This window comes from Lathyrus oleraceus, chromosome 7, assembly GCF_024323335.1.
Source record: "Lathyrus oleraceus cultivar Zhongwan6 chromosome 7, CAAS_Psat_ZW6_1.0, whole genome shotgun sequence".
In the NCBI taxonomy this organism is placed as follows: Eukaryota; Viridiplantae; Streptophyta; class Magnoliopsida; order Fabales; family Fabaceae; genus Lathyrus; species Lathyrus oleraceus.
The window spans coordinates 217,183,335-217,199,216 of NC_066585.1; the positions used below are offsets into that span (position 1 = coordinate 217,183,335).

Sequence of the window (15,882 nt, forward strand, 5' to 3'; positions counted from 1 at the left end):
GTTGGAGAGTTAGCCTTGTAGGTCAACCCCTCTCTCACTATACAGGAAGCTCAAGTCCACCTTTGCATCTTGCAATCTCCAATTTTCGATATATTTTGATTCCTTAGCGGAACAATATCCATTTGTTTAGTTTAAAGATACACTTAATAAATTTAAATAAAATTAATATGAATTAATTTGAAAATGCAAACGCGAAATTAGAAATAAACTTGTTTATACACCATAATATGTGCTTAAAAACAACAACAAAAAACACCATGATTCCATAAAAATAAACTATTATACTTTTTTCCCTTAAGACCATCCTACAAGTTTGGCATTTCTAAATATTTTTGGAATGGGAAAAACTAAATTAAAATTCATATTGAATAAGAAGAAAAATGTCATATTGAAAATTTTAAGAGATCCAGGTCATAATTTCTCTAGCTGCTTGCTTGTAAATTTCCTCCATAGAATTTGTGTCCAATGAACGTTGTTTTGCCTGTAAAATTAACACAAATCAATTTCATTTATTTGTTAAATTTTTATAACAAATTAATAAACTATTTTAATAGGTGGATATTTGGTATCATGATATTGTAGTTTCGAAAATTTTACTCTAATATCAAATATAAACTATATGGAAGGGAGAGATTGAGCTTGAACTTTACCTGAATTAGTATCATGTACAAATGTCCATTTTCATTGATTATAATGCTGGAAGATACAACGTCAATCCTATACTTCTCCAACATTAAAGCAATTTTTGTCAAGGGACATGGCTTCTTAGTTGTACACATGCAAAATTGTGCTTCAGCACCACAAATGTTCAAGACAAAATTCGGAGAAGACAAATTTTGAAAACCTACTTGTTGTGGTGCATGTCCCATTACCCTAATAGGAAAGTTGTTATTATTATAACTAGAGGATCTTTGATCAGCTATAAATGGTTCCCTTGATTCATAGGGGTGCAAGTGTGAGTTCCTCATAAATGATGACTCAGTCCCAAATTTAGATATAGATTTGAGATTTTCTTGCTTCTTCTTTTCTAGTTGTTTAATAACATGTTTTAGATTGTTTATTTTTTTCACTGCCGCATCCACAATTGATGATTTATCAACCTAAAAAGATCAAAATCAAATTAAACATCTTAATTTATAAGTAAACTATTGCGACACCAAAATTTTACGAGGATGATTGTTCTTATATGCATTTTTTATCTCTTTAGTTATCATGATGAAGGCTCGTAATAACCTAGAATTCTATCGGAAGGTAAGTAAAATATGATTGATATATTTTGAAGACATAACAAAAAAATTGGATTCTTTGAAACAATTTATCATGTGCATATATCATTTAGTTGAAAAATAATTTTAATCATTTTATTGTCTCTCTTTGTTATAAGAAATTGATTAATCTAATTATTAAGATTGAATGTTATATTAATTCTACGATTAAAAGTGTGGTTATAGAGATTATAGATAGAAAATGATTTAAGTCTAACATTGTATCTAATTCAGATGCCAACGAGTTTCGATAACAAGAAAGTATCGAGATATACAACAGAATTTAGTAAATATAATGTATAAAATGATTGAGTATTTCTTGTTCCTTTTTAATAAACCTTAGCCAGACTAGGGATTTTAAGACCTTGTTCAAGAAATAAAAACTAAAATATTGAGAAATTGAGAGAGGTTTGTGTCCCTTTTATACATCCATATATTTTAAAATTGAAAAACAAAAGAAAAAAAATAATATGTTGTATATCATTTAATTTATTTCCGTGGGAAAAAGAACACTTGTTTTTATAACCATTAAAATTACTATGCTACTAAAACAAAAACAATTACTAATTGAGATAAAAAAAAATTTACCTTAGAAGGTAGTTCAAGAAGTAAGGCATGAAGACTGACGAACATATTCTTCATTTTATTTCTCATTTCTCTCTCTGTGAATATATGCACTTCCTTTTCAGAGTCGTGATACCTTCCATCTTTTTTTTCTCCATTTGCAATGTTATTCTCCGTTCTAATCACAGCTCCACCTCGACTTCGTTTTTTATTCACATGAACTTCTACTTCATTAATACCTTCTTTTTCATTCATTGGTTTCTTATATAACTTATGTTTGCTACTGTTACCACCAAAATTTTCAGAATTTGTAAGATCACTCCATGGTTGATTTTTCCACATAAAATCGTCATTGACACCTTGATCACGATCTACACTCATATCCATGATTGTCATTGAGAAAAAAAAGTATAAGAGAGACAAAAAAAAAGATGAAAAAGATGGGACAAGGAGGATATATATTTATAAAGGTATAATAGAGTTTAGTAGAAGCTACTAAGAAAAATAATATTAAAATTGAAAATAATATTGACGCGTTTGAAATACATGCATTCAAAATAGAGGCAAAATAATTTGTTGTTATTATAAATCTTAACTTATAGAAAAATAATTATATTAATATTTTTTAAATAAAAAATATTAAAAACAAAGAATTGCATACAACAAATACAACTTTTATCTCATACATTAAGAGCCCACAATATAACACTTACACTTCATGTATGATCTGTACATGAGTCACGATATTTTTGAAAAAATAACTCTAAAACTTTTGTAAAATCACGTTAGTTCACCCTAATTATGATATATCTAGTGTGATGTTAAATATTCACTTTTTTTTCCATTTTATAAAATAAATAACTAAAATTTCCATAATTTAAAACAAACTATTTAAATATTAAACTATAATAGGAATTTTCAAATTGATCCACCATATATTTAGCCATTTTTATAAGGTTGTTAATAGTTCTACTTACAAAGAAACCGTGTTGCTTAGGTAAGAAAAATGTCACTCTAATTGTATGGGACTAAAACTCATAATACCTTTTAGAATAAAATCACCTTATAAATAAATAACATTAATTGTATGTATTCTTTTCTTTCTTTTTCTTTTTCTTTACACTTGGTTGTATATACCATTTAAAGAAATGAAACAACGTATGCTCCTTTTAAAATACGTATATACTCTAGAGTTGTTTTAAAAAATTACGTACTCTTGATTGGCATTATTTTCTTAGGAGTATAGTTTAAATATGTATATAATTAACGTATTTAATTATATTACATTTTTGAATTAATCTTTTAAAAAATTGTGAAATTGTTAAATTAATGTGATTTTATTGTGTGTGTATGTAAGCAATATATCGGTAAAGAAAAAATATAAGTGACAAATAATATATATGTTTTTAAAAAAATAATATCTATAATACTACCAATTAATAATGTGGAGATGCGGCTTGGAAGGAAAATGTTTTAGAAAATCTAAAAAAAAAAATCTTTTTCATCAAAAATGAAGAAGGTTGAAGTTGGCCCACGGGACATATGCTATTTAAAGGGAACACACATTTTTGGAATTTTTTATTCAAATATCCCATATTTTTAAAAAAAAAATTCAAAATAGTCCATTTTTCAAATTATTTTCCAAACTACCCCAGTTAAAAAAAAAACGTTAAGACACAGGTGTCAGATCAATTGGCTTCTATCCTTAATTTTAAAAACGTTAAGACACAGGTGTCAGATCAATTGAATTGACCACAGCGCATGGTGTTGTCAATCCAATTGGCGTCCATGTGTATATAGTGAGAGGATCCACCAATTGGTATGGCGCCTTCGTGTATTTTGTAATTTTTTTGTATAAATAGATGTGTTGGATGATTCATTTTTCTACATCTTTTTTCATTATATTGCAAACATGTTTCGTCTTGGCCACCGCTATGGAAAAGTGATTTATTCGAGAGACAGGTCTCCGATGGAAATGATATTTTGGAACATTTGTCGTTTCGAGCAACTAAAGAGGGAGTTGGTTCGTTTGTTAGATGGAAACATGCCTGAAGGGGGGAAATGAAATTATTGAGAGACTCGATGGTGTACGTGGTTGGGTGTGAGTAAAAAATGATAAGGATGTTAGGGAAGTGATGTTTGGACTATATGACATCAGTTTGATTGTTGTAATCAGTTAGAAATGTTGTTTTTAAATGTTGTGGTTAAGTATTCTCATATGTTTTGATATTTGTTGTTTGTGTTGTTTATTTAAACCTATTCGGTTTTAAGTGTGTTTAAGTTGGAGTGATGTTTGTTGTTAACCTTGTTGTCACAAAAAGTTATTAATATATCAAAATCCAAGGTTACAAAAATTGAAGGGAGATATTAAATTATGATGCAAAGGTTGCTCCTAGATTGGGACATTTTTTTTCTTATTGTGTCCGGGTTGATGACATATACTACATAATCTTTTCATTTTATCAGCCATATCCATTTCTGTTCTAATACGCGTGTTGTTTGGCCTTCCTTTTTCCTTTCTTCGCATCCCATCGCTGGGTCAAACTATGTCTCTTTCATATGGAGGAAAGTATTCCTCCATTGCTAGCACTGAGAAGCTTTCGTTATAGACATTCATGATGGTAATGGCCTTGTAAACATCGGATAGATTGTTGTAAGCGTCCTGGCGAGTATGTGTGCATGCCGCAATGACATGGGAGCAAGGAATACGGAAGGCCTGGAACTTTCCACAGTCGCATCAACTTCTATTTAGTCTGACATCATAGGATAAATTTGCCCTCCCCTCATTGTGGTCCATTGTTTCTTGTACACTGAAATTTTGCCTATGATGGTCAAAGATTGTAACTGTGTGTGTGCTAGCTTTAATAGTTTCCTCTTTATCACTTTCATATAGTATTCACTGAATAATTGACCTGATCAGTTATCTGAGTCTTCTGATTCAAATTCACCAGATTCAACTTGATCAGTTATCTGAGATTGTTGAGATGGTATACTTTATTGGATATTAATATATAACTCAATAGAGTTAAAACCATAATGTTCGTGCCTAACAAACATATATTCAGCATCTTCATTGTCTCGCACCTTTAGCGGGTAAAATTTACAGTGATTGTTTTCGAAATAAATTGGATTATGGTACGTGATTTGTGACACAGGACAAGATCCTTTATAGGTTTTTATTCGTTTTTTCAAATTGAATTTCTCTTGATTGTAAATCGGATAGTTTTGGTGTTTTAAAAACTAATCCCGTATACATCGGACTCATATGTCTCACCGTTGTAGTGAGTATTGATAATATATTTGGGTGCAGATGACATAGTATGATAATTAAGTTGTGTAGGTTTGACAATGAAGTTGTGTTGGTTTGAGTAAGAGTATGAATATCTTAAGGAATCTCCTGAAGGTGGTGGTGATTTTCCTAGGCCCTCAAATCCTCAAACACCTGGGGTAAATCATCAATGTGAGTTATGGCCACGTGTCCGGGTAGCTAGGGGATGTGGTATCGGAGGTCAGTTAGGTTATCCCGGTCAATGACATTAGTCTTTTTGGTATTCGTATGTAAACGCATATTAATATTAATACCAATTTGTCTAATTTCGAATTTTAAATAAAATGTATATTGTTTTTTTTAAAAAATTACACAATACACATAGGTGTCAGACCAATTGGCACCTCCTCTTAAACCTAACACGTATGCACCAATAGGATTGGCAACACTAGGTGCATAAGTCAATCCAATTGGTGTCACCTCTTTAACTTAAAGAGCATGCGTCAACTCATCTGACACCAGTTCTTCAAAGAGGATTATTTTGGGAAATTATCTCAAATGTAGGTTATTTTGGGAATATTTTTGAAAATATAGGTCATTTTAATATAATATTCAAAACTGTCTTATTATGATTTATGAATTGCCTAAATTGGTTGTATATATTATTTGATAACAGTTCACACATATATAAAATGAGGTCTTGTCATCACGATCCAAGAATCATACTAACTATCATGAAAAAATATTCTAATATAGGAACCGATAATACTATGCCAGTAAATGACTTGTTAGTTACAATCAATACAATCAATTACGTGATCCTACAATGAATAGATTATGATTAATTCCCCCTTTCAAATTGGTGGAGTGGGAATCACCACAAGGTTTCTTCTGTTGGAAAAGTGACTTCAAATACAAGAGGGAGAGAGGTGAACTTTGTAGTTTTGAAATCATGTCCAATTAAAAATTATTTGATAAATAACTTTTTTTAAAATAATTTTGTAAAACAAATAAAGAACAGATAGAAAAATATGTAAAGAAACATAAATAAGAGTAATTAGCCTAAATATAAAGATATAAGAGAGAACTGCGCCAAAATTTATACAAGTTTAGCTTAACCCCTTATGTTGATAGCAAAAATCAGCTTGCGAATATCTTTACAAAACCTCTTGCGACTAAGTCGTTTTTCAACATTCGAAGGGAATTAGGGATAATAGATATCTCAAATCTAGCCAAAATATGATTTGTTACATGCACTTTATATACTTTCGCTCTAATTTTTTTTGGAAGTTCAATCACATATGAGTGCATAGGTAATATTGTTTAATTGTCCCTCTTTGAAAGTAAGCCTTTTACTTTTGCATATTTTCTATGTTCCAAATGCTTGATATGTTTGATATATGAACTAATTCATGAACGTTCACTTCCAAAAACTCCAATTGATGTATTTCATTTCATATGCTTATAGTGACTTCATACTATTTTTCTTCCATACTTGGAATATGTTCTTAGTGTATAAGCATGTTATATATTCCGACATAAAATAAGTTTTAACATGTTATAATGTTAATAAAATTCTTGTAGTGTATCATTGTTATGATAAAATCTCTGTTTATGATTTGAGTGGTGATAAATAAATAAATAAATATATACATACATATATATATATATATATATTATATATATATATATATATATATATATATATATATATATATATATATATATATATATATATATCCTTGCTAGAGCACATGCGTGTGCAACATTCGGGAGCACCAAAAATATATGTCATGTAATTGTGTTGCTTTTGTAGCAACTCAAGAGGTTTTGATTGCATTGTACCCTTCATATTTAATGTTTATTGTATATGTTATTTGACATAAGTTATGGCAACCATATTATTATATTGCTTTAAATGCTTTATTTATGTTTAGGCATTTTCAATATTTACAGCATTCTATGTGACTGTTGTTTTATTGATGTTCTTATCTTTGCAACGCCTATGTGTATCATATTTGTATATTTGTGATATAAGATACTTTTCATGGATTTCTTTGTCTCCTTTTGATATTGTCAAAGGGGGAGAAGCATCTGCAAGATGAAGTTGGGATGCATACATTCAGGGGGAGCCTTTATGAAGATACGAAACACATTGTCTCAAGTTTTTCCATCATAAAAAAAAGGAGTATGTGAGTGCAACTTTCCGTTAGATGTATTTTGAATGATGTCAAAACTAGAATGTTTTAACGTTTATGTATATTGAACGGTATCCTCTAAGTTTTAATATGCATCTTAGCATTTGGAAGCATAAAAACATTTTGAAACAAGTTAGAAAAGGTTTCATGCATGAAAAACAAGTTTTTATGGGGAAAATAAGTTTTTATAGGAAAAATAGTGTATGTGTCGACAGATATGTGCCATAGGTCGACACATTAGAGTTACAGGTCGGCTCATGTACCTCATTTTTATATCATGTAGATTTTGTTTAATGTGCCTCCTATATAGGTCGACCTATGACATATATAGGTCGACACATGCATCAAACAGGTCGACACATGACTTACATAGGTCAACACATGCAACGTAATTTTCCAAGAATCCATGACTTTTTAAAATATTTTGCATTCCTTTTGCCTCTAAACATGCATGCATATAAATACTTCATACATGTATCATTTTTAGTAAGGCTCTAGAGTAAACCTACACAAAACCAGGATTTCAAAGAGTTCTCATCATCTTCAACCTATATTCTATGCATACACACAAACAAACTACACATAATCATTCTTTGTTTGGGTGCCATCTAGAATTGGAGTTGATAACGTCCAATTTAGGTTGTTGAATTGTAAATTGGAGTGAGGTCTTTGAGGGTTTCAAATAAGAAAACCAATGTGGGTTTTCCTTCAAGACAGATTTGGGATTTGAAGGTTTTAGATAAGATTGTGCAATTTGGATCCGATCGAGTGAAAGCTTTGAAGAATAAAAGATTCTTACAAAGGAGTAGCATGGGACGGTGAATCATATTGGTAAATCTTGGGTTACAACAATTCACAATTTGAATCGAGTGAAGGCTTTGAAGAACGAGAGTGTCTTGCAAATGAGTAACGTGGGAAGGTGGATCAAATTGGAATTGTTGGGTTACTTGATCAAGCTCAGATCAAGAGAACAGAAATTGTTATAATTAACATCAATCTTAGGGCTTGTAGGGTTGGATTGCTACATTTCTCTTGTATACTAATTTTGCAAAGTAAGATTAATTTCATTATCTCAATTCGAGTTCGAACTAAGGGAAGGTGTACCCATAGCGAGGTCGATTGGAGAATTACCTAAACAAATCCTTGTGTACTCTCTCTCTATCTCTTTTACATTTCATTCGTAAATTATTGAATTCATGGATTGTACGATCAATACATTTGGATGAATTTTTGGATAATCTTTTGAAAGAGATTTTATTGAGTTGATCACAATCAATTAGATTGTGGTTGGATTTGAAGATCAACAAAACCATACAAATTTTCAAACAAAATTGATTGCACACAAGGTGTTCGATAATTTGTCTCAATAGTATTTTTGTGTGTTTTATCATTGGGAGTAGTCTCTACTTTTAGCACTGCATTCAATTGATTATGGTTGATAGTTTGTTGATCAAATTTGTGTTCATTATCATACCTTGATTGCAATTACACATATCTGAGATTTTTTATAGCGGTTCGGTTAGAAGATTCGGTATGGGTTACTTCCACTCGCCATAAAATTTTTAAAACATATTTTTGTTAAAGTTTTTCACTTGTGATCTATTCATTCCCCCTCTAGATCGTAGCCTATCGTCTAACACTTGAAGGGCGACTGATAACGAGAAACCGTATCGTGTTTTTTAGGCTTATTGCGCATGTTATTCCTTTTTATTTCAATATGTTTTATCACCTTTTAGTTCATTTTTATTTGATTTGCAGTTGTTAGCTAGTTTTAGTGCGGATTCGAAAGCAACTCGGAAAAGGAGCAAAAGAGCATGTTTCTGCCTATTCTGCTGATATGGCGTTCGATGTGTGCTTATGGAGTTCTCCATTATCCTAGTTTGTCACGTCATTTAATGATCAAGGAAATGGCGTTCGACATTGCCCTAATGGCGTTCTCCATTCTCATGCAGGCGGCAGTTCTACGATAGTGGGCAGTTTTTAGCAGTTTTCACCAACTTATTTTCCCTCCACTATGTTTGCACGACCAAGGGAAGTTACAATGGTGCATAGCTATATAAATAGGACTCGTCTGGGTGTTTCAAAGGCATCCAAGTTGTGTGGAAGCTCTGTCGAATCGCATTTTAGCATTAAGCATAATTTACCTATAAAAGTGACAATAACTCACATCGAGGGATTGTCACACTTGTTTTCTTTTTATTTGCATTGTACTCTTGGATCAAGAACAATTTTGTAGGCATTTTCGTTTAAATTTAAAGTCTTTGTTTCTTTAAATTCAGTTTTTTACCGTTTTATTATTTATGCTTGTTATTGTCGTTACTATATTATATGATATGTTAGTTTTAAGTATAATTGATTTGCAGTTATTATCCAACAGACGCGTTAGTCGCGGTCAGCGACATCTTATGAAAAGCCATGTAGTCAACATGGAAGTTCTCAAGAAAGGTGAGGTGAGCTTCAGTAATCTTAATGACATATATCATAGTATGCATTTCTTTAAGCATAATGCCTAAAGTGTCACTATTATACTAATGAGGTTTTGTTGGTTGGTCTCTAAGTCTAAATAATACACGAAACAACGTTAGGAACATGGATGATAATCAACTATCCTCGTATATTTTTGGGCACTAGCATCATCATCCTTAACTCTTCATTTTGAAGACAATGTGCCACTATAAACTTTCTAAGACATTATTTACAATGATTTCAAGGTTTATTAGTCTTCAAATGAAATTTTCGTCATTTATTATATGCTTATATTGTAATATGTTTTTAATGGCTTCCCATTAATTTGTTTCTGGTATAAAATTAATAAAAATTAAATTAGAAAAATAATTTATCATGTATAAAGACAAGAGGTTATGTAATGAACACAAACCTCCAACCAATATTATTTTCTACTCTTGCAATCTATCACAAAAAAAAATTCCATTTTTCTTTAAGTTTCACTTTTTTCAATCATAATGTTTTCATTATTAATGTTTGTGATTCAAATATGTAGTGTGGCGTTAGCGTTCTGAATGACTATCGTGACGGACTCACGCGGATCATTAATGTTTCTTGTGGGTTAATGCATTGGTAGTGTCATGAACGTTGATATTAAATAAATGAATGACAAAAAATATTTATGGACGATAAAAATATATTGTAACAAAATTGATTTATTTTTCTCTTCAGTTAAGACAAAAAAACCAAGGTAAATTTTTATTCTTTTTAAAATAAAAATTAAATAAAATAAGAACTTTTCTCTTTGATATCTAGATTCATCGAGATAATAGATTAGTTTTATGGGATTAATTACTATACACTGTCAGTGTAAAAAGTTTTACACCGTCGGTTCATCACCATCACCCGTTTGTATTACTTTATAGATTTTTAAAATAAAAGTCAAATTTCTTTTAATATCCAACGTCTATAATTAACTGATGGTGTAAAACCCTTTTACACTGACAGTGTATTTCAATTAATCTCTAGTTTTATTAAAAAATAATAAATAAATAAAAATTAAAAATTAAAAATTAAAAATTAAAAAAAAATATATCTTGTTTTCTTTTTCAATTTTTAGTTAGTGACTCCAGAACCATGAAAATTAGTCCTTAGTAATGTGCATGATAATTCACTTTTTAAACAAAACACTTTTTTAAATATTAAAATAATAATCAGTTTCTCTTTAAAAAATATGTTTAATTTTTTGAAAGCCTTATTTTGAAGCAATGTGAATAAATGAGAGATAATTTTGTTCCTTAGTCCCTTATAAATTATAATATTTAGAGATTGCATTATCTTTTAATAATATAATTACACTAGGTATTAATATATTCTTAATATAATGGGCAGAAAGAGTAGTATGATATAAGCCATTTCAAAATAAACATTTACATGTTGCATTTTCTTGTTTAATAAACAACTAATAAGTAATTATTAGTAAGTTAGAATAAATTTAATCATTAAAATTAATAAATAGTTCTATACTTTCCAGTTGCAAGTTTATCGTATCGTGCATAGTTGTAAAATATAGGTAGTTAAAAGTTGTTGTATTATGTGTTGTAAACTAGAATTTTTTTTCTGTCCCATAATATTTTTGAATAAAAAATATCAATTTATCATTTATTTCAAATTAAATATCAAACTGTCACGCTTTAAAAAAAAAAATACATTATTGTTTAACTGCACTCGTCCATTGAAAGAGCAACAGTGTATAATAAATATGACATTCATTCATTGAATAGGCGGCACTATTGTAGAAAAGGAAGTTCCGCTCATTAAATGGGCGACAATGTTGCAATGATATATTTATATTAAATTAAAACTGAAATAAATTTTAATTATAAATAATATAATATTAATAATTTTTAATAATGTTACTTGAATATAGTTATTTATATTTAATGAAGTGTTAAAATAATTAAAATAAAAATAATTGTTATAATTAAAATATATTTTATTAATAATTAAAATAATAATTAAAATAATAATTAAAATAAATAAATAATAACAGAAAAAATATTTATCTAATTATTTAATTAAAAATAAGTAAATTAAACATCTATCTAGCATTGATTTTGACATACTCGATGAAAGTGTTGGTGGGTTCCATATGCAGGAGCTTGTCCAATTTCAGAAGATCTTCTATAATTTTCATCATTTGTTAGCTGAGTAGAAGGTCTCGCGTCATTCCTAGGATTCATAAATTCAGCGATTATATCAACATTAAACTCGTTCATTGTCGCCATCGTCGCCGCATTGCCATAACTTAATTGTGTTCCCTCGTTATTCCAATTTGGTTGGGTGGTAGGTGGCATTGAGCTATTCATATAGGGGGTGTATGATTGTTGGTCTTTGGATGAATTAAGGGTGAAGGTTTGTGAGTGGTAAAAATGCATTTGTGGTTGGGGTGGGGGGTTGATAGTTGTGTTCTTGTGGGGTAGGTTGTGAGAATGAGTATTGGTTATAGTGGGTGGTGGATGGTGTTTGTTGTTGGATGTATGTTAAGGGGGTAAATTTTGGATTTTGTTGTTGGGTGTTCTAGTGGGTTAGGTTGAATGATGAGTTTGCTTGATGATAGTGTTGGCTTGGGATATAAGATTGTTGGGTTGGGTTGAAAGGTTGTTGGGTGTTATATGTAGGTTGTTGGGTATTACATGTTGGTTGTTGGGTGTTACAACATTGTCACCCATTCAATGGACGACTGCATTTATATTTTGAGAAGCGTTGAACATTCATTAAGCGGCAGTTCTAGAATGCCCCCTTTTTTGTTTGAAAATATGACATATTGATATATAAGAATGAAAAGTATGAGAATTTTTTTAAAAATAACCTGTTTTTTCGAATAAAATCCCAAAATAACCAAATTTTCAAAAAAAATACCAAAATAACCACTTTTTTCTACTGATGCGCCAGTTGAATTGGCGCGTCCAACTATAACCTACATAGGCGGCGCCAAGACTCTGGACGCATGCATGCAAAGTCAATGCATGTGGTGCCTACAAATTCAAGCTTGTCATGTGCTGAGGTGGACAATATACATGACTAGCTAGTAATGGCTCATCTTCTTCTTCATCATTCACCATTGATTCAACCAATAACTCGACTTATTCTTCTTCCTCATCAACAACATTGACTTTAGCTTGTTCGTCGTCATCAGTTTCACAAAACACTTGTGATTGATCAACAAACTGAGACACTTGTTGTTGTTGTGGTAATATATATAACTATATATCATTGTACCCAAATTGTGCATGACTGACAAACATATGTTGAACATCGTAATCATCTCGAATCTTCAACTGATAAAACTTTACTTGGTTGTCTGCAAACCATGCCGAATTTTTATAGATGATTTATCTCACCTGACTACAGTGCAATTTCTTTTCTATTCTATGTTTCAAATGTGAAAATTTTGATCGTCGATTTATTATAAACCGAATTAATTATGTGTTGCAAAAATAAAAACTGAATAATTGATGCTCAAATATTTCACCATCAGTATGGGCACTGATCATGTAATATGGTGATGAAGACATTTTTTTAAATGTAAGTTTAGTGTTTGATTGTGAATGCATTGATCTCATATTAGCAAGCAGTTAAATCAGGGAGACGGTGAATGTACTGATCACACAAATAATCTACAATGACAAGAGAATGCAATGCAAAGAATCTGCAGGATTCCATGCAAAGACAAGACAATGCAAAGCATGCGCCTGCATGATGCATGATTCTCTGGCCTAATAATGCAAAGCTAGCCAAAGCATGCGATCGCAGCCACCACAACAGTCTATAGCCCAGATGAATCATACGATTCAGCGTCAAGCCATTGTAGCCCCCCCCCCCCCCCCCCCCCCACTAATGAACACCCAAACACCTCATCGTCACAACACTCAACCATTATTTGACTATAGTACACCCCAGGAACCATTACTTCGTTTCCAAACCGATTCAATATCCCAATTCGGGAAACCATATCGTCCACAATTCACCCAACTACGACAACATAGGCACCGAACTCAATTACAGAAGCGTCGTTGGCGACAACTCCCACAACTTGAAATTTTGGTGTAGTCAGAGTTCAGATGTTCTACTCCAAGTCATGACATCTGATCCAACATTGTTACTAATACAGCAAGACATTTATACAAATTAAAACCCAGTACTGATATGCACACATTCACAGATGTCACGACATCTGCTACTATATCACCATAGTATGGAAGAACACCCAGTTCTGTCCATCTGGTACAAAGACACAGCAGAGATCAAACATATCACTTACTTCTGTTGAGCCTGCACAGTTATCAGCATGATGTCTCAACATTGATTTGAACATCACCTGTTACAGCATTACAGTTTCACCTTATTTTATAACAGACAGAATTATAACGTGCAGAAGATAAAAACACAAGTAATTGTTAACCCAGTTCGGTGCAACATCACCTACTCTGGGGGCATACCAAGCCAGGAAGAAGATCCACTATCAGCAGTATTAATTCAGAGTTAAACTCCCCCGTTTACAACTCTTCACTTAATCCCTACCCAATGCAATTTATACCTAGGAACTCCTAGATAGAAACCTCTAGTTTCCATTCCTATCACTACAAATACAATGTAATGCTAAACAACTTGAACTTGCTTCACAGCTTCGTTCAAGACCATAACAAACTCTTACCTACAGGCTTTGAGTTACAAATAATCTCATGCCTTCGAGCACTGAGAAACACATGGTAACCTTCCCACAGATTGGGAGGTTTACCTCACACACACCCCTAATTTTACATTCTTTGAGGCTTATGAAACCTAGGTTACAGTCTGCTATTTATAACCTAAAGACCCAACTGGATTTGGGCCTTGTACTTGTATTTCCTAAAATTAAGGTTAAGCAAGTTAACCTAATTTCCACATATTAGGGTGCTAACAAATAGGCTATTTGTTAGGTTCATTAAATGTAGCTCAGTTGTTAGTTTCCTGGATTTTAGCTCAGTTGTTGGATTCCTGAAAAATAGCCTGAGAAAAATACTGAAACAGAAAAACTAACCATCCTACACTTTAGCATATGCTGTCAGGAATGAATTTCATAACATTCAGTTTGACGTCCCGAACATAGACCATATGCTAGGTCTGTTATTTTCCTGAAAACAGACTGGACTAAATGTTGAACTGTACAAGACCAACCAGTCTATACTTCAATATCAGCTATCAGAGATAAATGTCATAACATCCAGTTTGACATTTAGACAATGGGCCATATGTCAGGTCTGTTATTCTCCTGAAAAACAGACTGAATTAAATACTGAACTGTAGCAGAAAAACCAACCTGCCTATTATTCAGTATATGCTGTCAATGATGAATGTCATAACATTATGTTTGACATTCAGACAGTAGGCCTTATGCCAGGTCTGTTACTCTTCTGAAAAACAGACTGAACTCAATACTGAGCTATAACAGAAAAACCAACTATTCTATAGTTCAGTATCTGCTGTCATGGATGAATGTCATAACATCCAGTTTGACATTCAGTAAGTCCTGTATTGAATGACTGTCATAACAGAACAGAAAATCAGCCTGCTGTTAGTTTCCTGAAAATCAGCCTGAGATAAATAACAGAAAAACTAATTGGCCTGTCAGGAATGAGTGTCATAACATTCAGTTTGACATTCAGAGAATGCTGTCATGAATGACTGTCATAACAGAACAGAAAATCAGCCTGAACTAAATACTGAACTATAACAGCAAAACTGATTAGTCTATAATTCAGTATCTGCTGTCAGGGATGAATGTCATAACATCCAGTTTGACATTCAGTAAATCCTGTATTAGCTAATCCTGCAGCATACTACTTAAGCATGTCATGACATCAGTCAAGACATCTAAGTACAGTAACTGTTTTAACACAAAATACAGCCAATCAAAAACATCTACAAACTCCCCCTTTGGTAAATTTTTGGCTAAAACACCTTAGCATCACAACAGAGTTCACAGCAGCGGAAAGCACACATCCAAGCAGAGAATCAAGTTAGCTAATATACTAATCACACACAGAAGATAAACTTCACACAGCAGCAACACATAGAAGATAGCAAACAGCAGCATAAC

At 31.7% G+C, this 15,882-nt stretch overlaps 1 protein-coding gene across 1 annotated transcript; it reads right to left on the reverse strand.

Annotated features, from left to right (window-relative positions):
• Positions 1 to 228: 228 nt before the first annotated feature.
• On the reverse strand, positions 229 to 2,237 carry LOC127105451 (transcription factor bHLH95). Its single transcript, XM_051042645.1, has 3 exons — positions 1,854 to 2,237; positions 651 to 1,100; positions 229 to 481 (listed from the first exon to the last, which is right to left on the reverse strand). Exons 1-3 carry the CDS (start codon positions 2,223 to 2,225, stop codon positions 398 to 400), a joined length of 906 nt encoding a protein of 301 aa, XP_050898602.1. The 5' UTR covers positions 2,226 to 2,237; the 3' UTR covers positions 229 to 397.
• Between the last annotated feature and the right edge of the window lie 13,645 nt (positions 2,238 to 15,882).

What these genes read in the sequence shown, in the direction of transcription:
- LOC127105451 (XM_051042645.1), bottom strand. Translation starts at nt 2,225, where the DNA reads ATGACAATCATGGATATGAGTGTAGATCGTGATCAAGGTGTCAATGAC. An exon ending in TTCTTGAACTACCTTCTAAG is followed by an intron (nt 1,101 to 1,853) that starts GTAAATTTTTTT and finishes TGATCTTTTTAG; the next exon opens with GTTGATAAATCATCAATTGT. An exon ending in TGTACATGATACTAATTCAG is followed by an intron (nt 482 to 650) that starts GTAAAGTTCAAG and finishes TTAATTTTACAG; the next exon opens with GCAAAACAACGTTCATTGGA.